This window comes from Schistocerca gregaria, chromosome 7 (genome assembly GCF_023897955.1).
Source record: "Schistocerca gregaria isolate iqSchGreg1 chromosome 7, iqSchGreg1.2, whole genome shotgun sequence".
In the NCBI taxonomy this organism is placed as follows: domain Eukaryota; kingdom Metazoa; phylum Arthropoda; class Insecta; order Orthoptera; family Acrididae; genus Schistocerca; species Schistocerca gregaria.
The window spans coordinates 402,307,122-402,329,338 of record NC_064926.1 but is presented as its reverse complement, the minus strand read 5'-3'; the positions used below and the strand labels follow the sequence as shown (position 1 = coordinate 402,329,338).

General features: G+C 38.8%; 1 protein-coding gene across 4 annotated transcripts in view; it reads right to left on the bottom strand.

The window, feature by feature from the left end:
* LOC126281428 (protein inscuteable homolog) overlaps positions 1-22,217 on the bottom strand; it is a 206,539-nt gene that overhangs the window by 19,089 nt on the left and 165,233 nt on the right. For all 4 annotated transcript variants that reach the window (XM_049980380.1, XM_049980378.1, XM_049980377.1 and 1 more), the window contains exons 4-8: positions 15,916-16,152; positions 13,203-13,455; positions 8,621-8,860; positions 6,721-6,892; positions 3,038-3,395 (exon numbers count right to left, since the gene is read on the bottom strand). In XM_049980380.1, coding sequence (XP_049836337.1) covers positions 3,038-3,395; positions 6,721-6,892; positions 8,621-8,860; positions 13,203-13,455; positions 15,916-16,152 — 1,260 coding nt within the window. The remainder of the gene's footprint in view (positions 1-3,037; positions 3,396-6,720; positions 6,893-8,620; positions 8,861-13,202; positions 13,456-15,915; positions 16,153-22,217) is intronic.

Genomic DNA, 22,217 nt, shown 5'->3' with positions numbered 1-22,217 from the left:
AAATTAAGTCATTTCAGACCAAATAACATTCTTTTCGTCATTGATTATCAATGGACTGACTTGATAATGACAGGGAGAAACTCATCTCAAAATATACGAATTTTAAACAATAACTTGCTTTAATCCTATATAGTATAACTACAGAAAATAAAGACCAATTGAGGCAGCAGTCTGAATACATTAGACAACAATATACAATTGTAATTCTTGAAGAACAAGACAAAGAAGAACTTTACACCAATTCTACTTAAGACTAGTAATTACTGTATGAACACTATAGCAACAATATTAAATATGAATGGAAAATCCAGCAAAAATATGTAATGGTTGGACACAAACCCAAGTAAACAAAAAAGTGGAAACAATAGAGTACGTATAAATAATATCTGAGATAGAAGTCAGTAACATATTCTGCAGCTGACAAATAGGGAAGGAAATGGAGAATGGGGGAGAAAATGGAGAGGAGCATGGGGGCACGATACAATGAAAACAAAGTATTTCACGGAACTATCTTAAGCTATTGCTACCAGAGCATACCAAAATTCCAGAATTGGAGACAGAAATTTTTTCTGGGTACTAAAAATTTAGTCTTCAGCACCTCGAAACTGAATTAAATTAAAAGTAGGTTTAAAAAATGAACAAGTGAAAAATAAACTTTTCTAAAATTATAAAGTGTTAATAGATTAAAATTCATTCTAGAAGAAAAAAGGACATACAGCCAGATGGCTGATTGACGAAAAATAGAATGGTTGGGGCCTTATGGACCGATTATGACAAAGTCTTTAAAAACTAAATACAAGTTTTGATCATATTGTAATTGTTATGGATAACTGGCCTCAGCCTTTTTGGCAGGAGGAGGCATGGAGGGTTGAGTCACTTCAACCACCTCAGTATTCCCTCAGTCAATTTAGGGGACACTGCAGATTCTGCAAAGGAATGTGACTCTTGCACTACACTTCTCTCATAAAAACATAATATGGAGAATAGGTTTCCATATCAGTATACTAAATGCTAGTGGTTAATAAAACTGCATAGAAAGATTGGTAAAGCACAGGTGAAAAGTCACCACTTTCAACACAGAAGATTATCTTATATAAGAGATAAACACATATTTTTAGCTTTCCAGAGCAATTTTTTTGAATCTATTCCTAAATAGTTACTGTAGTTTCTGTTTTCCCCTGAATCCCTGCATACTCTAATATCCAGCATAATTATACTTTATTCCTTATGTACTGGATCTTTTTTCCTATCAAGTACAATGGTTCAACAGCCTGCAGCGCACTCGGGGAATCTGTACAGATGATAAACTTAGTCTTTTGATTAAGCTTAAATTATTCTAGTGTCTTCATATTTGTATACAGGTACCAAGGACAGTAACTTCAGCCAGTGTAGTTTCAGCTACCTGAGACTGCAGACGTGTGTGCAAGTTGCGTTTGCGTGAGTGTGTGCGAGCTTGTGTGTATGTGTTGCTGACAAAGGCCTTAATGGCTGCAAGCTATAATCGTGTGAATCTTTTTGATGTGCCTATTGTGGCTCAGCATCTCTGCTATATGGTGAGAAGTTCCATTCTATTGTCCAGGAACTGGATATGTAGAATCCCATTATGTAGCTTTTTTTCTAATATTTAATTTGAAAAAAAAAAAAAAAAAAAAAAAAAAAAAAAAAGTTTTCATCACTAAATCTGCTCTTTTGACTCACAACTATAGAAGTAACTGTCTCTCTGCTGCATGAAGAGTGAAGTGGTCTTTATGCCTTGACAGTGGACAGGAGCCAGTCAAAAACAACCATGTTGTATGTGCAACCAAAAAAAGGCTTGCAGGATACAGTGACTGTCTACAATCTAGCACCTCCACCTCTTGAAATAAAGTTTTCTTACATGTAGCCCTATACAGATTTTTTTTAACAAAATCTGTTATGGAAACATCTCTGTTTCTCACAATGCAATCCATGCACTTCGAGTCAGATTTCCATTTTCTGAAATGTCCAATATTCCACTATTGTACACAAAGTCAATCATCTGATGAAGCAGCAGCTCTTTTCAAAGTGATTAGCAATCAGTCTTTTTCATAATATTGTTATTCCATCCTGGACTCTTCATTTTTTTCTTAAAAGTAACTAATTTTACTGTTTTATTTTTAGCTTGTATAAGCAGAAACAGTAAATGGCAAAGTTGTGATGGTTCATCCTTAAAACAGTACACAGCTGCTGTATTAATAGCTGCTCCTCTTTGTTAATGTATGTTTTGATTTGTTCCACAAGCCTGAAGGTTTTCCTACATGATGGAAGCTACAGAATGTGATGAATGGATTAAGCATACTCATATTCTATTAGTGATAGAGAAATGGTGGTGTTGGAAATCTTGGTACTCGAGGCACTTCTTTATCAAATTCACCCAGCTAGTGCTCAGCAAGTTCCTTGAGATGCTTCTAGTTTGGCAGGTAATAGGAATCAGATATTCCTATTGCTTATAGGATGATTATGAAATGGTTAGTGGTAACTTTTCCCTCCACTTTCACAATGTAGATTTATAAGTGGTCTGGCAATTTTCTCGTGTCTTTTTTTAGTAAACCAACAACAAATTCATTTTCAGATTCAACATACAGGATTCGCCATAATCTCTCTCAACTTTCAGACCTAAATAATGTAAGTCTTTTCTACAACAGTAGTAATGCCATCTAGATTTCTAATCAAGTTACAATAGTTATAATGCTTTCATTCTTTTATCCTACACTGATCATAAACATCTCTTATTTAATATCACAAAATTCCTTATGTATTTGCTTTATTCAAAACATAGGTGTGCTAAACAAAAGAAAAAAATACATGTTATGTTATTGGATCTACCAGAATGATACATGATACTGTGGTATGACAAACTATCTAGTTCTAAAATTTATGATGATATGTAATCATTAGCCAGCTTGATGGTGATAAGAGTATCTTAATAAGTCAACATTCACAAAAGTAGATTTTGCTGCTCAAACATACAAATGAAAACTTCAGAACTTTTTAATAAATCACATAGTTTACCACTTACCTGGACAGTGCGATAGCAGATTTTTGTTGTAATCTTTCTGCAGCTGTAATTTCTGCTCCTGTCTGCAACGGGCAGGAACGTACTTGAAGAAAACACACAAGAGCAAGTGTAGCTCCCTGTGATGCCAATGAATGCCTTGTTTCAGGAACTGCTGCTACATTTGCAAGTAAAGTAGCAGTCTGTTCTCTTAAGAAAACAGGAGCATTTGGCCCTTGGGATCTTACTGCTGCCAGAAGGTGACCTATTGTTGAATATTCCAATAGGGGCCAGACACACCTTGGCTCAAGGTGACTCATATTGGCAAGTGCAGCTGCTACTAACAGCAAGGTCTGCTCATCAGCTTTTGGAGTTGCCATCCCTAAAACACAATATTGGAACTCACTGAAATTATTTATCCAGTTTTAGTTACATGTCTGTTATAATTGGCAAAACACAAAAAAAACAAATTGAGTTCCCAACTATTGAAAATAAAATTTAATTATTTACGAACAAATTTAATTTCACAGCTGCTAACTGGTGTTGGAGATTTTCTTAAGAGATCAAGAAATATTATAATTTCCCCATTCTTCCAAACATTGTACATCAAAAACTTAATTTATGTTCAAATGAGTGGTAGGTATATCACACAAAATGTAGCAGACATATGCATGAAAAGACTAGGATAAGGTGGACCATATTAGTGGTAAACAACTCAGTTGTCTCTATCCTGTTCTGTGTGTCAATCTCCCTGACAATTGAGGCATGTGAGACATGAAAATCTATGTGGGTGGCCAAATCTTTGGCTCGTGTTGTCCAGAATGTTCTTGCATGGCACCTTATCATCCACAAAAATTCCATCATTGTTTGGGAACAAAGTTCATGAACAGCTGCAAATGGTCCCCAAGTAGTCCATTTCCAGTCAATGATGAGTTCAGAAGGACCAGAAGACCCATTCCATGTATAGACAGCCCACATCATTATGGACCCACCACCAGCTTAGACGGCACCTTGCTGACAACTTGGATTCATGGCCCCATGGGGTCTGCACCACACTTTAACAATATCATCAGCTCTGGAATTTGCAATTAGCTAACTGTGGCTGCAGTCTGCAGCATTCTTAGGGGTGAGTCAGCTGCTCACTGGTGAGGCACACAATGCATTCACCTCCTTCAGCCAGCTGGGCTGGTAGGACACTTGGCCCTAGAAGCCATGAAAGGGTTAATGTAAGACCAATGGGTTGGACTGTTGAACAAAGGTGGTTAAATAGTGAAAGATTATTTAAAAAGGGAACTTCTTGGTCTTTTTTCTGCTTCTGAACAACCTGACTTGGATTTCAACTCCCTAGACATTTGTGTAATCAACACTCTTTGCAGCATATTTTTGAGGTAACAGAGCAATTGTATGAATTTTCTCTCTCTGCAGATAACACCCATCTACACACTCTTTGCAGCTAATTTCATCAAAATTTGCAGCAGTGCTCAACTTCTTCAATCACTCTTGACTTTTGTTTAGTAATATCTGTCGTCTCTTGGTTTACTCGAGTTCTATCGCTTCTCTAGTAATATCTGTCATATCAGTAGTTTATATTTTCACTTATTGTGATCATCATCCACTGGTGTCAATATTAAAGCCACAAACCGCTATTTACCCATCCTAAGTCTAATTCACAACATAATCATATAAACTGTCAACATATGTGCCTTTGATTGCATTCTTCATGGAAGATGGCATTCCAGCCAATAAACAAACATGACAATGATGCTGTCAGGGCAACTATAAAACAAGGTAATGTTTGCCGGGTAATTCCACATCAACACAGTTTCAGACGATGCAGTATGTGACATCAGAAATAGAAGATCGTTATTTGGTTTTAAAGGCACAATGGGACCGTCTTATTACTGCAAGACAACCGGTATCCGACCTCACATCATCTACTGGACACTTTGTATCGAGGCAAATGGTGTACATTAGGCTTCGGCAGAGGCTTCAGCAGTGTGTCCATTATTGTCAGAGACCTGCTGTGTGTGTATCTCTGATGCTTCTTCACAGAGGGAACATCTAGAGTGGAGTCATCAACATGACACCTGGATGGTTGAGCAGTCGGTCAATGTCTTTTCACAGATGAGTCACGATTTGATCTGGAGAGTGATTCTTGAAGGATGTGCATCGGGAGGGACTGTTGAACATGATTTCTGTACCCAAACAGTGTGGTAAGAGACTAATCTTGAGGAGGCTCTCTAATGATGTGGACAGGGATTATGCTGATCACTTTAACACTTCATGAAACTGCACACACAAATCAGCAAGGTTTAACTACCATCAGGTACTGTGACCAGATAGTGGGACCTCATGTGCAGTTGCTGTGAGGTGCCATGGGCCCACACCTCGTATTGATGGATATGGAAAATATTGCATGCATGGTGTGGCCTGCTTACTATCCTGATTTGAATCCCATAGAGCATGTCTGGGATGCACTGGGAGATGGGTTGCATAACGTCAGCATCCACCAACCACTCTCCACGACTTGCGAGAAGCTCTGCAGGAAGTATAGGGGTTACTGCCTCTCACTGCCTCAACATGAGATTGATGGCATCATTCACAGCACGCCTTGCTGCCGGGGTGGTCACATCCCATAATGAGCACATTAACTAGTTGTCGGAATGTGTGAGGAGATCCATTAAGATTGAAAACACGAAGAACATTATTGTCTACCGTTATGCATGTTGCATTTGTTTACGTTCTGCATTATTTACAATGTTTCTACTTTATGTGGCAGAACGACTGCAACTTTGCAAATTTTCCATTTGTTGCTTTAATTTTGCCCACCAGTTTAGTTTGGCTGCGTGGTATCCTATTTCGTAATTTATAACATTCCATTATCTGAAACACTTCAGCAATTTCCTCTATGGTAATCCGCCCTCCCAATATTCTCCAGCCCCTATAGACATTCACATCAATCTAATCCAATGTAACAAATGTTTTGCTAGGAGGCAGCACTTTCTGAAATTAGACTTTCGTTTACAAATATATTTGAATCTTTCAAATAATGCACTTATATGCTATCTTATACCATCAATTACTAACAATTCTTTTCCCTACAGTAGTATTTCTCTGAAAGCAGTAGTTTTCTTTGATATTTTACCTACTTGTTTGCTTCTTAATTAGGAGTCTCACAATGAAATAATAAATTATTTTCATCTGTTTTCAAGCCATCTGTAATACTAGATTGCACCACATGAAGGTGATTTTTACATGTTTTCTGTCAAACCATGCAAACATGCAATGCCTCATATATAATAGAAGTTCATAAGTAACAGGAAGAAATGGGCCTATGACAAGAATTTATGAAATACCAGCACCTCACTGATCATTCATACGGAATGTCAAAATTTATATGTGGGTGAGCATTCAGGATCTAACTGAAACTGTAAGTAAAACAGTTAAAAGTAACATGGTGTTCTATAAAATTTCTGTGTTAAATGATTGGTGTAACAGGAAGAGGGTATTTATAAAATAAATATGTAGACAAAGCAGGTGATGGTTTAGTAACCACTGACACAAATAATTAGCAATAATTTACACAAATGCCAATTTGTGTTACCTTTGTTTTGGCAGCAAATTTGGTTGCACTACATGAGAATAAAAAAAATAACAACAACGAGCAACTGTATTGGAAAAAAACTTAAGAAATTAAAGCAACTTACTCGTGAGGGATTTGACTAGTGATGGCAAATGTTCAGCCAAACCATGGACACTGTGATTATCTTCTACCCAAGGAGAAGTAATTTGAGCCAAAACTCCAACAGCTTCAGACAACTCTGATATAGGGCGCGATTCATCTGCTAGCAGTTCAGATAAAATTTCAACACCACCTGCCTGAAAAGATATTTCTAAGTTGCTGAAACACTTACGGTCAGTATGCTATATAGAAGAATCAAATGAAAATGAGACAGATGGAAAGAAGTAAGTATACTGTTTATTATTTCAAAAGTAAATGCCATAATTGGTAATAGATTTGTCCCACTGAGAGACCAGATGGTCAATGCTTTCGTGAAAAAATGTTTACTGTTGCTTACGGAACCGCAATTGTACCAGAGTGTGCACTACTTTGTCCAAGCAAATCACAAATGTCTTTCTTCAGGGTTCAAAAAATATGGAAATCACGTGGGGAGACATCAGGACTGTATGGAGGATGTGCAAGGGCTATGCAGCAAAATTTCTACAGCATAGTTGGAACATTCTTGGCAACATGTGGGCGGGCATTAACCTGCAACAGAATGGTGGTGTTCGTCAACATTCGTGTGTATTTGGACCTGGAGGTGCATTTCAATTTATGCAAAGTGTCCATGTACCACTGGTGCACTAATTGTGGTGCTCTCTCCCTATGAAATTTCTGTATTTGTGGAGACCTGAAGGAGGACATTCACGATTGTCGATTTACTTTGGAGAAGAGGTGCTTGTCTGGGTACAATCACAGTTCTGTATGCAACAGCAAACATTTTCCCCACAAAGGCACTGACTGTCCTGCCTTACAGTGGGATAAATGTATTAATAGTTATGATTATAGCTTTTAAAATAATAAATAGTTTACTTACTTTTTCCATGTGTCTCATTTTCATTTGATTGCCCCTTGTATTATTGTTTTTCTGGGCCAATAAATACTCTACAGCATCTGTGAAACTATGAACTGATTTTTTGCCTGAGCAACTTGCTTGACATTGGTTTCACTTCTGATGCATTGATTTGCATTGATCCAGTTTTACCATGCAGCAAAAATTGTACATGTAATATTACGCAGGTCAACAAAATGAGGATACAGTTACATTTAGTATCAACAGAAAAGAAGTGAAAGTAAGTATGTACATATTCTTACAATCTAAGTTTATACAACATTTATTTTTACAAATTTAGACATCCTTTTACAGAATCTAAAACACCACCATCACCACCACTGCTGCTGCTGCTGCTGCTGCTGTTGTTGTTACCTAAAACAACATCAGTTGTGCAGGTGCTCAAAACTATGACTAATCATCAGCAATGACTAAAGGTGCAAGAGTAATAACCCTGTATAAGAAGTGCAACAACTCAAGGAAAAATGTACTGGCTTTAACAGAGGATTTATGAGGTGAAACAATGGAAAATCCAGGATAGGAAAGTTGCTACTCACCATGTAGCAGAGATGCTGAGTCATTGATATACACAACAAAAAGACTGGCACAAATAAAGCTTTCAGCCATTAAGGCCTTTGTCAAAATAGACACCAGATGTGCACGCGAACTCATGCAAACGCAACTCACACACTCGACAGCGGCTCAGGCAACTGAAACCGCACTGTGTCTGTCGTCTATTGTTGACAAAGGCCTTAGTGGCCCAAAGCTTTATTTGTGACAGTCTTTTTGTTGTGCCTATCTGCGATTTATGAGGTGAGAATGAACAAAAGCTATTTGCAATAACAAGGTGACACATGGTAAATACAGTTTCTTTCCTCCCTGAAATTATGGAACATTTCATCTTTCTTAAACAATATCTAAATATCTGCAATGGAATACAGAGTTCAGGTAAACAAAACAAAGTTAAATTCCACATGGCATTAGTGTTACTCACCTGTTCAAACTGTCGTATGCTCATTGCAACACAGCACACTGCAGCAAGGGCTCTTAGTGATGCAGTGCGAACAAAACTTGAATGAGAATCAAGTGTGATGGTAAGCAAACTATGAATGCCACCACATTCAGCTACCAACTGTCCTGCTCCTGGACTCTCCAGTCCAAGTGTTGTGAGGCCAGAAAGAGCAGCTCGCAGTACTAAGTCATTTGGTGGTTCCTCCACACGCGCCAATAAACCCTGAAATCATCAGCTCAAATGATGACATGACATTTCATTTCTGCAGACCGAAATTTTCACTCTGCAGTGGAGTGTGTACTGATATGAAACTTCCTGACAGATTAAAACTGTGTGCCGAGTTCAAGTCTCGGCCTGGCACACAGTTTTAATCTGCCAAGAAGTTTCATTTCACACACACACACACACACACACACACACACACACACACACACACACACGAGAGAGAATTTCTTTGTGGTATTTATTTATTTATTTATTTATTTATTTATTTAGAGTTCTGTAGATCCATTTGAGAATATATCTCTGGATACAGAACGAGTCAGATTTTTAAAATAAAATATTGGTAATATGTCTTATTCTATTTGTACTATGAAAAGTTATAGTTAAGCATTTTACACAGGTAGCAAGAAAAGCTCTACTGGAAATGAGATACTGCTTGCTTAACAGCTCACATTGCTTAAGGGTATATTGACATTACCAGTGTTGATTAGTAACTAATCCTATTGTTAGATAAAAATTAAATTTAAAATTTAAAAAACCTCTACACAAAATGTAAGCCTCTTCTGTTTTGTGTCATCTCTTCCAGTCCTGTGTGTCTCGCATCCACACCTCAAAATAGGTAGTGAAGTATAATTACTTATTACATAAAATATGAAAACAATCTAGCTTTATTAGCATAACATTGTTAAAGAATGGAGTTACCTATTTGTTTTATATCATATTTTTAAATAGTTAACATATTAATTTTGTTCATGCATTAATCTGTCTTATGAGGCCTAAGTCCTGCAGTGGTTTGATGATAGTGCACTGACTCATGCTTCACTAAACCATGAACCCAAGTTGTGTGTTTGCGCAGTATGTGCCATGCCAGGTGATAGCAAGTGCAGCGACCCAAATGGGCAGTCATGTGAGACCAGGCATCACTTACAGTTATGTCTATATTGCGAAATTTTTAGAGTAAATTAATTAATAATTTGGTATTGTTGTTTTGATATTTACCTACATTGCCCAGGTAGCTTACTTGTATTTAACTTTCATACTTTATCATTTTTAGATATGTTCTGTTTTTATTTTATTTACTTAGCTACAACAATGCTAGGATCAAGAAATTATGACTTAAATTAAACTTAAAGGGGCAATATGTCATACAATTTTTTTTTTTTTACTTTTAGAGATTTTTTTGTGTCAATGCCTTTTTTAAATTTTAAATTTCAGTTTTACTTCATGTTTTTATTTTAGTGGTAGACATGGTATTGTCGACAATCTAATGGTGAAATCAGATGAAACCGATTTTCCTGTAGTCCGTTTCTGCCATGAGGGAACAAGTGGAACCAAGACAGTTGTTCTGCTCTTCTTTCCCTCGTAATTTGTAAAGGTGGTTCCGCTTTTCTACACGGCCGATGAACTGGCAACCAAGTACAGTTATTGCTGTCGCTGATAGTGGTTAATTCAGGAATATGTTCATCTATAACACTTAAGGTTTTCATCATATTTTACCATTGTCACTTGTTTGATTTATGTGTGTTTCTTTATTTCACACACATACATTTACTGACTATGTTTTAATATATATTTAGCTATAGGTAAAATAAGCAATAAGCAGTGGTGATATTTCTAAATTAAATCTGAAGAAGGTGGGGTGTCATTGCGCTCTCTTTGCAATAGGATGCCTAAACTGTTAGGGCACAATCATTTGATTTAATAGTGAACTGCAGACCTCAAAAAGAAATACAAAAAGGCTGTGAGAGGATAGCTTTATCTTTTACAGTTGAGTCATGATCACCCTTTTTCTGCTTTGTGTATGCTAAAGAGGGAGACTTCAAAAGACAAAAATCATTGTTGGTCAACCATAAAAGATAAACATATGTTCTCATTGACTTTTATTTATGTCTTTTTGAGCTCTGCAATGTGGTAATATGTAATTTAATGTAGCTCTTAAGTGTTACGCAGCATGTATCAAGAGAGTGTGCTGGCAGAAAACATTTTTACTTAATTTAGCTGATGAAATTTAAATGGCAGAACAGACTTTCATGGAACATGGCTAAAAACCATCCCAATTAAAACAGGTTTTCAAATAAAAAATCTGCATTAAAATCAGACCTTTCATTTGGGAGCAAAAGTGCCACAGAGAGATACACATTTTAAACTTATGACACCCCTCTATTTGTGTTGGGGTTAAAAAGAAATAAGAAATTATATGGCATTATTGGCAGGGAGACCAGTAGCTTCAATCGTTTAACTGGAATGGGTTTACTTCCTAAGAGCACAATGACAAGTTTCCTCAAGGTGTGTGAGAGTTTAGTATTCTGTTGAGTGTAGGTGACTGTTATGGATATGTATGTGGTGTTATAGTGTCATCTTTGTGTTGCATGGTGACAAGAAAAGGAAGGAAGAAATCTTAGTTTTTCCATGTCCCAACAAAAATAAGGTCTGGAGCACAAGCTTGGATTAAGGAAAGACATTGGCCATGCCCGTTCAAATGAACCATCAGAGGCATTTGCCTTAAGTGTTTAAGAAAATCACAGAAAATCTAAATCAGGATGGCCAGAGACAGATTTGAACCATCATCCATCTAAATGTGAGTCGAATGTGTTAACCAGTGTGTTGCCTTGCTTAATGATGAGAGGTGGGGAGGAGAGGAGAGAGGGTTGGGGGGGGGGGGGGGGGGGTATAAATAATCTTGATGATAATAACTAAGGAATTTTCAGTCCTGGCATCTTCATGGACTTGCTGAAGATTAATATAGCCAGCAAAAACGTTTAGGGGTTCACAAAATTTGTGATCTATTACTTTTTGTTATTATCTGTCACTAATGTAAGACAGGATTAAAGACAAAATAGATATAAAATTAACACAGCAAAAAAAAGAGAGGAAACTGCATGCTAGCATGGAGAAGGCCACTGCTGGGGCGCCATTCCTCCCTCCTCCCCCATACCCAGGTGATCTCATTAGAATATTTCATCTAACATCTGATGAGGGGACAACAGTGGCTCTCTCTTTTCTCCTGATATGCATAGGTGTACACTGACTGACAAATTCCCAGAACTATCATGTGGACAGATTAGCGCTAGTCACTTTGTTGATGGAACATGACCTATGACCAAATGATTTAATCAACTGCTAATTGAAACTGGCCATATGAACAAACCATTGTGCAACTGGAACTGCTGGTTTGTTATTTCTACATCTATGTGATTATTCTGCTATTCACAATAAAGTGCCTGGCAGGAGGTTCAATGAACCACCTTCATGCTGTCTCTCTACCGTTCCACTCTCGAACGGCACACGCGAAAAACGAGCACTTAAATTTTTCTGTGCGAGCCCTGATTTTTCTTATTTTTATCGTGATGACCATTTCTCCCAATGTAGGTGGCTGCCAACAGAATGTTTTTGCAATTGGAGGAGAAAACTGGTGACTGAAAAATACCTCTGTTTTAATGATTGCCACTCTAATTCACATATCATGTCTGTGGCACTATCTCCCCTACTTCGCAATAATACAAAACTAGCTGTCCTTCTTTGTACTTTTTCAATGTCATCCGTCAGTCCCATCTGATGTGGATCCCGCACCACACAGCAGTACTCCAGAATAGGGCGGACAAGTGTAGAGTAAGCAGTCTCTTTAGTAGACCTGTTGCACCTTTTAAGTGTTCTGCCAATGAATCACAGTCTTTGGTAGGCTCTACCCACAACATTATCTATGAGATCATTCCAATTTAGGATATTTGTACTTGTAATCCCTAAGTATTTAGTTGAATTTACAGCCTTCAGATTGGTGAGACTTACCACATAATCGAAATTTAGAGGATTTCTTTTAGTACTCATGCGAATAACTTCACACTTTTCTTTATGCAGGGTCAATTGCCACTTTTTACACCATACAGATATCTTACCTAAATCTTTTTGCAGTTCCTTTTGGTCATCTGCTAACAATCTAAGACGGTTACTGGGTGAGAGAAGCTGAACATGCTTTTCTGATCAAAACATAATTTTTCCAAAACTTTTCCTCACATGTGGTTTTGTTTGAAGTGCAGACAGTATTCACTGACCAGCTATGTTTTGCATTTCTCAGATACTTAAGTCATATTTGCAATCTTCAATTTGCTACTTGCACTGATAGGTACTTGTCTATCACTCTATCAAATCAGAAAGAGAGAGAGAGAGAGAGAGAGAGAGAGAGAGAGAGAGAGAGAGAGAGAGAGAGAGAGAGAGGGAGGGAGGGAGAGGGGGGAGGGGGTAATAGCAATATAATGTCAAAGAATCATAAGCTGTAGTAATTAACTGAATGTTCTCTCTGTTTTTCTAAATACAGTTAGTCATATTTTCTTCAAATGCTGCTTACCAGTATGTGCTGCTTCAGTGTATGATCAAGCAAAGCACTTAGATGATGTTCCAGTTCCATTGTCTTTTCAGCAATCTGGTCAGCATCTAGCTGTGATGCAGCAGCTACACTTCTTAACCTGTCACATGCAGATTCCAGTTGCTGCTCTATGTTGGTATCAGTGGGAGATACCTCCTGGCAGAATTCCAAGATGTGTCCAGACAGGCTCTGCGCTAATGGTCCTACATGCTCCAGACCACCATAATCCAGCTGCCTGAACATTCAAAATCATTTGTTTGTGTAAGTGATTATATGATGAAATACAGAAAATTTAGCATTCTCAGTGTGAAACAGTTTAGACTTCCTCAACGTGTGTTGAGAATGGGAATGCAGAGAGGCAGTTCCACATGGAAGAGAACTGAGACCTATGTTCTTATCAACACGTGTTCATATTTGAAGAAGATGACAGCCATCAATGTTTGTTTGTCTCTCATGAAACACTGAATGATAAAGAAGATTATATTTAACAAACTGAGGAATGCAAGTGAACATGTGTTTTAAGGTACAAACCATGTAATACACCAACATTTAAATAATGACCATCACTGTTTAACAACAGTGGAAATTCCTGTCTGTGTGTGTGTGTGTGTGTGTGTGTGTGTGTGTGTGTGTGTGTGTGCGCGCGCGCCTAGGATAAGTTTGAGAATAGTGAACTTTGACTGACTGCAGTCTATTGTTCTTCACTTCAAGCAACCACAACTTCCACAGCTGCCTGGATCTCTGACAGCACAGTGAAAAGATAGCCTTCAGGAAATGGTACCTTCTTTTATAATGTGTTGTCTGCAGACCCTCATGACTGCTTTGTCTCCTTGCTTGTTTTCTCGAGAATTCCACATGCTCTGGTACCCAGCAGAATGAAAGATATTTTTCTTCCTATTGAAGAAGGATAAGGGTGTCCAGTATGTTTCGTTTCATTTTCTTTGCTCAGTGCATTTGTTGCAATGCCAATGGAGCAGTAACGGAATTGGAACACATGATAAACATTTTATTCTGAAGATGACTTATTTGTTCAGATGCCTTCAAGATGGCATGAAGCTCTTCAGCAAATATGGTGTATTGATTTGGAAGGTGAATCCTGAAGCCCCTTGCTTTGAATTATCATTGCACATTATTTTAAATTTATGATGTCTGTCTAAAACAGCACAAGATAAAATTTAAATATTAAATTCTAAAAGCAGTCTTTCTTACAATATGTTGGGTCTAAAAGACTGCTGGGCCTCTTTGGAGCCAAAGCTCCAACCTTGATGTAAAAATTTCATATTAGTGACACCCATCTAAAAGACCATCCTTCACATGTATCCTATAGGGCCCGAGTGCTTGCAGCCAATTACTGTAATTCTTTATAATGGTGGGCAAGTACCAGTATGGTATGCAATTATATACATTATGTGATCAAAAGTATCCAGACACCTGGCTGAAAGTGACTTACAAGTTCATGGTGTCCTCCATTGGCAATGTTGGAATTCAGTATGGTGTTGGCACACCCTTAGCCTTGATGAGAGCTTCCACTCTTGCAGGCGTACTTTCAATCAGGTGCTGAAAGGTTTCTTGGGGAATGGCAGCCCATTCTTCACGGAGTTGTGCACTGAGGAGAAGTATCGATGTCGATTGGTGAGGCCTGACACCAAGTTGGATTTCCAAAACATCCCAAAGGTATTCTATACGATTCAGGTCAGGACTCTGTGTAGGACAGTCCATTACAGGGATGATATTGTCATGTAACCACTCCGCCACAGGCCATGCATTATGAACAGGTGCTCGATCATGTTGAAAGATGCAATCGCCATCCCCAAATTGCTCTTCAACAGTGGAAAGCAAGAAGGTGCTTAAAACATCAATGTAGGCCTGTGCTGTGATAGTACCACAGAAAGTGACAAGGGGTGCAAGCCCCCTACATGAAAAACACCAATACACCATAACACTACCGCCTCCAAGTTTTACTGTTGGCACTACACACGCTGGCAGATGATGTGCACTGGGCATTCGCCATACCCACACCCTGCCATCAGATCGCCACATTGTGTACCATGATTCATCACTCCACACAACATTTTTCCATTGTCAATCATCCAATGTTTACGATTCTTACACCAAGCAAGGCGCCGTTTGAGGCATCGTTTGGCATTTACTGGTGTGATGTGTTGCTTATGAGCAGGTACTCGACCATGAAATCCAAGTTTTCTCAGCTCCGACCTAGCTGTCAAAGTACTTGCAGTGCATCCTGATGCTGTTGGAATTCCTGTGTGATGGTCTGGATAGATGTCTGCCTGTTACATATTACGACCCTCTTCAACTGTCATCGGTCTGTCAGTCAACAGACAAGGTCAGCCTGTACACTTTTGTGCTGTATGTGTCCCTTCCCGTTTCCACTTCACTACCACAGTAAAGAAGTGTGGAAATCCAATTCTGCTCTCTCACAATGTCTAAAGACTACTGAGGTCACTGATATGGAGTACCTGGCAGTAGGTGGCCACACAATGCACCTAATATGAGAAACCATGTTCTTGGGAGTGTCCGGATACATTTGATCACAGTTTTTTATATATAAAAAACCACACACTAATATTCAATCTCTTAAGTAAAAGAATGAAAATTGGTTTTTTACTACAGGACACCAGAATCAAGATGTGCTCAAATTTAATTCTAACATTTATATTTTCGTCCCAAAACTCACCTTCTGAACTTTGAAAGCTCTGTAGAAATAAGTGTCGTTTGTTGCTGTAAGTGCCGAAACTTAGCATGTGAAAGAACTTCTGCCATATTTTCCACTTTTTTTGTGATTTCCGCTGATAATGACTTGCTCTGCAGTGTTGTTGTGCACTCTGGTTCATATACACCAGCTAAATCTTTCAGCCAACAGTGAACAGCCAAATTTTTATGTGGTTCTGCATTTTCTTCTAGAGATCGACTTCTGGAAAGAAAAATTATATAATAAATACTCACTTGTGGATAAGTGGTTATCAGATGTTCCCAAAAACTGCAGTACAAGGAGGGTTGGGAAATGTGGCAGGGGGGTGGGGGAGGTGGAATACCTCATGAAAGTATGCATTACCAGCATTGGATAGATGTTATATAAGATGTGCAGTAGAGATAGAAAGATAAGGGAAACATTACTGAATTTCATTCTTTCATTTGTACCCTATACTCTTCAATTTGAATAAACAGGTATCCAGGAGCAATAATTTCTGACATGGTGCTGTAATGTGACCTAAGCCTTGCCATGCAATATACAATTAACAATGTGTAAGAAAATGTTCACTTCAGCTCCTTCCAGCCTACTAACAAATTAACCTTTAAATTATTTTTCTTTCGACTTTATAAGAATCTGCTTATAGGAAACTCAGCATATCATTCAGCCCAAACAATTCAATGACTCTACAACAGTGAAGTGAACTGAAATAAGTTGGTAACAATTACTGTGCTGTACTTTGAATATCTGGTGCTCCAGTAATTCAATATTGTATGATAACTGGATAACTTCTTGGGCTGCAGTCGCAAACTATTCAAACCACTGAAGCAAAATTTAGGAGTAAAAGTTTCCTCTTCTATAAAATATTATTGCAGTTATGGTGTTCACCAAGATAGAAGTAAATCTAAGTCAACTTTATAGTCTCTAACAGGGTGGGTTTTCACAAGTTATAATTTATGTTTACATTGCCATGTGTCAAAACTTTGTGATCTATATACAGGTGCAGCAGTTTTTAATGCTGTCATCAAACTTCAGTAATATTAAAAATAGGTTCATTATTTTAGTTTGTGAAAAGTGCAGGATGGAATCAGGTGCACAACTCTCCATGGAGGAACAACACTGACAATGATTTGTATGTCATCGACTTCAAAAGAGTAACACTGGGAAGCAAATATGGCTTCAACAGGGGATATAACTTTTACACACAGTTCATGCTTATGGATCATTCAGAATTTATATCTGTCAGCACCACTCTCCCAAGCATTCACAGAATGGCTTAGTCACAGCCTTGGAGTTTAACCTAACTTGAACATCACTTTGTATCAAAGCACACACTGAAATGAATTTTCTTTAAATGTAAATCAATGCAAAACATTGTTAAAAAATCTGGAGCTTTTCACAATTTTATGCATTATTAGAATGTGAAAAGTTAAATTCATTTGCAAAGCTCCTCACTATAAATGTAAAGCAGAAGGGTGACAAAACTGCAGAATTTTGAAGAATATTGCACCTGCATTTGAAATAACGGAAACACACTTGAAAGTTGCATGCATTAGCAGTGTGTTGTCATCTGCGACTGTGAAAGTGCACTGCAAAAGAGCAATATTGTGAACTTCGGACAGAGCCTGCCACAGATGACTGCCTACTTAAACCCTGCCACACTATGCTCATGCTGCTTGCACACATTAGCCTTATCTTATTGTGTTCAGTGTAAATTGTGGCGATTGCTGTACATGCACAGTCTAATAAAGTTGTACTAACATTCTTCATTGTGTTGTGTGTCCAAGTTATAACACACGTGACAACAAGTGAGGGATTGTTCTCTGTGTGGTTTAAAGGTTTTAAGTCTCTGGGTGATCCTATGTTGTGTCTATGATGTTTGACGGTGCTGCTGATTAGTTTTTATGCCAGCTGGTTGATAAGCAAGGGGTTCCTACAGCTATGTTGCAAAACCTCAGTCAACAGCAGGATGTGTTTACCACAGCACGACGCAATCAAATCCAGGTATTACGAACACTTGCCTCAGTTTTGGCCATTTGGAATCTGTCTCAACCTACGTCACCTGCCGCTACCATGGTCGTTTATGTCCGGCCGTTTTCAGCTTGTAATGAGTCTGTCGAAGAATGGGAAGCCTATGAAAAATGGTTGTGGTAGCATTTTCATGCATTTGGTTTTACTGATGTTACCTTATGCCGTGCTTTCTATTTTTGTTTTGGTTATCGCCATAAAACCCCACCCTCTCCAACATTCTGACTATTGCAAGATCATTTGAGTTTTTGAGGGCTGTGGGTACTCAAATTGAATTGTGGTGTGAGGTTGTAGAAGTTCAACCTGTTTCCCCCACCGTTTTCTGGATGGTTCGCAGGGGAATGATATGGTGGCAGCAGTCTGCACGCAAGCAAAACATCACGGAAGCTGGCCTACCTCAGTACGGCAGCCACAGCTGCAGTGACAGCACAAGCCCGGCAATGAATAACAACCTAAGAGCTCGACGCTTCCCTCTTGTCTGTCGTGTTTTGTCACTCATGATAGGTCAAATAGTCCTATGCAGTGGGCCATATGCCACCAGTGCAACAAAAGTGCTCCTGTTTGTAATGCAAAATTCAAACAGCCTATGGCGGACACTAACATGGATGTCAATTGTGTATCATCAATCTCTGTTGCATCCAATAGCCTTTTTATTGATGTCAAGGTTTATCAGAAGGTTTCACACACGCAAGGTGACACTGGTGCTGCCGTGTCATTACTCAACCAGCAAACATACGTAGACTTGGGTTCTCCCCCTTCAGCAACAGTGTCACGTACATTAGTCACCTACAATACACGAAGCATTCCGATTTTATGTTGTTTCTTGGCCCCAGCCACACATAAATCTGTGGTTCATCAACTTACTTTTCTGGTGGTAAACAATGCACACACTGAAAATTTGACTGATTTGGATGCCTTTAACCTTTTCCAGTTAACTATTTCCAATGAAGTCTCTGATCAAGTGTCTCAAACACAACTCGACTCTTTATGCTCTGAATTTACTGCCCTGTTTTCTGTGGGTTTGGATTGTATCAATAATTTCAAAGCCCAAATTACCATGATACTTTTGGGCAGACCCAATTTCATTCAGGCTCACCAAGCTCCAATGGCACTCCGTGATCAAGTCAGGGCGGAGATCAATTGCCTCACTGCCTCCGGGGTTGTCCAACCGAATGTATCCAGCAAATAGCCTGTCCCCTTAGTCACTGTTAAGAAGCCATCAGGATAGTTACACATTTGCAGCAATTTCAGAGTTTCTGTCACTGCTCAGTCTTTCATTTACACATATCCCTTGCTGCACCCTGATGAACGTTTTGCTAAGCTCACTGGTGGTCAGTATTTTTCCAAGATCGACCACTCTGATGCATATTTGCAGCTTCCCGTTGATGTGGACCCTCAATAGCTCTTGGTCATTAGCACGCCTTTTGGCTTGTATCAATGCCTCTGGTTACCATTTGGTGTGGCCAGTGCCCTGGTATTTTTTCAATGGTTTCTCGAACAACTCACATGGTCTGTGCCAGGCTGTGCCAATTATCTTGATGACATTGTGGCCTCCAGCTGCACCACTGCAAAACATGTCAGGAACTTATATAGGCTCTTTTTTGTCTTACAGGCTGCTGGGTTAAAATGCAATTTGGAAAAGTGCCACTACTTTCAGCCTTCTATTGTTTATCTTGAGCATGAGGTCTCTAGTGCTGGCATCAAACCCCTTCAACAGAATGTCTCTACCGTTATGGCTCTTCCGTATCCTATATTGGTCAAGGAGCTCCAGGTTTTTTCTAGGTACATTTGCTTATTATTAGAGACCAGATTATATGCATTTGCATATTGAATATACTTTTGCTCTCCTTTTCCCCAGTTATTGCATATTTTACCTAAAAACTAGTGACGATGCATATTTTCACTCTATGTTTACAATATTTTAAAAATTAGATGGGCAGTTTCTAGCTCAATCTAGTTTTGATGTCTCAAAGATTGACCACCACTTAGAATTGCATGTAATTGCAAACCAAGAGGCCACTGCCTACCAAAATCATTACAGAAGAGGAACAGGGACAGGCAGACATAGTCAATGCTCCTGCGCACCTGCCCCCGGCCCCTCCACTGTCATACCATATGCTTCGGTAACAATTAAATTAAACTACACAAGCTTTTAGTTGCACTTCCATTGCTTCAGTTTAGCTTTCTAACTACTTCTACACAGTCAAACTTGTTTACAATGTGTAGCGTGTAACATGTTCTGCGCCATGCCACCCAAAAAAGTTAGCTGACCATCCCAGAACATTTACACATGAAGGAACTGTTTTATATTATTGAGTTTGCGAGAAAAACATTCCGTGCAAAAAGAAGTTTCAAATAGACCAGCAAGTCAAGACAAGTCTTCATATCGCAGGAATGCAGAAGAAAGTACCACGACAACAACTTCTGACGACAGCAAGTTGCAGTAGCAGGGATTTGTTCACAAGTAACCAAAAAAGTCAGTTTAACATGGACCTATGTGAAGCGTTCATTGCAAGCAATATTCCTCTTCACAAACTTACAAATCCTATCCTCAAAGGCTTCCTGTGCAAATATTGCTCAAATCAGAATATACCAGATGAATCAACATTCCGTAAAAATAACAGACCGACAGTTTTCGTAAACTTTCTGGAAGAAATATGCAATGAACTCAAGGACAGCATTATCCGGATTTCAGCTGATGAAGCTACAGACACTTGCGGCCATTACATTGCAAATTTAATTGTTGGTGCTTTAAAATAAGAACCTACTTCTTCCTATTCAGCGGTCTACAAAGAACTTGAAAAAATAAATCATTCTACCAACATCAGATTTGTGAATGAGTGTATTAGAAAAATATTTCCAGAATCTTCTGCAGATGACAGGATGTTTGTGTTTATTTCAGATGCTGCACCCTACACGATCAAAGCAGGAAAAGCCCTCCGAGTATTTTATCCCAATTTGTTTTGCTCATGGAGTACATCGCCTAGCTGAAGGAGCTCATTCCACATTTGTGAATTTGAATAAACTGATTCCACCCACAAAGAAAGTGTTCTAAAGGCTCCTGTTCGCATCAATACCTACAAAGAAAAACTACCAAACGTGCCTTTACCTCCTGAACCAGTGGTAACTCGTTGGGGTATGTGGATCGATGTTGTGTTGTTCTACAATGAACATTTCATGGCCATTGGAGGTGTTAAACAACTTTGGTAGTGCAGAGGCTTTGACAGTTTGACAGTGCAAGGAAGCAAAGACATTGCTGTGATTAGCACTCACTTTTCCTGTATACCTGCAAGTATTAGAAGGCTTCAAACTCGAAGTTTGGTGTTGAATGAGCCTATTCAGTTGTTGTTGTTGTTGTTGTTGTTGGTGGTGGTGGTGGTGGTGGTGGTGGTGGTGGTGGTGGTGGTCTTCAGTCCTGAGACTGGTTTGATGCAGCTCTCCATGCTACTATATCCTGTGCAAGCTTCTTCATCTCCCAGTACCTACTGCAGCCTACATCCTTCTGAATCAGCTTACTGTATTCATCTCTTGGTCTCCCTCTACGATTTTTATTCTCCATGCTGCCCTCCAATACTAAATTGGTCATCCCTCGATGCCTCAGAACATGTCCTACCAACCATTCCCTTCTTCTCGCCAAGTTGTGCCACGAACTTCTCTTCTCCCCTATCCTATTCAATACCTCCTCATTAGTTATGTGATCTACTCATCTAATCTTCAGCATTCTTCTGTAGCACCACATTTCGAAAGCTTCTATTCTCTTCTTGTCTAAGCTATTTATCGTCCACGTTTCACTTCCATACATGGCTGCACTCCATACAAATACTTTCAGAAATGACTTCCTGACACTTAAATCTATACTCGATGTTTAAAAATTTTTGATTCTTCAGAAACACCTTCCTTGCCATATTTAATTCGACTACATTCTATTATCCTCGTTTTGCTTTTGTTGATGTTCATCTTATACCCTTCTTTCAAGACACTGTCCATTCCATTCAACACCTCTTCCAAGTCCTTTGCTGTCTCTGACAGAATTACAATGTCATCGGCAAACCTCAGAGTTTTTATTTCTTCTCCGTGGATTTTAATACCTACTCCAAATTTTTCTTTTGTTTCCTTTACTGCTTGCTCAATATACAGTTTGAATAACATCGGGGAGAGACTACAGCCCTGTCTCACTCCCCTCCCAACCACTGCTTCCCTTTCATGTCCCTCGACTCTTACAACTGCCATCTGCTTTCTGTACAAATAGTAAATAGGCT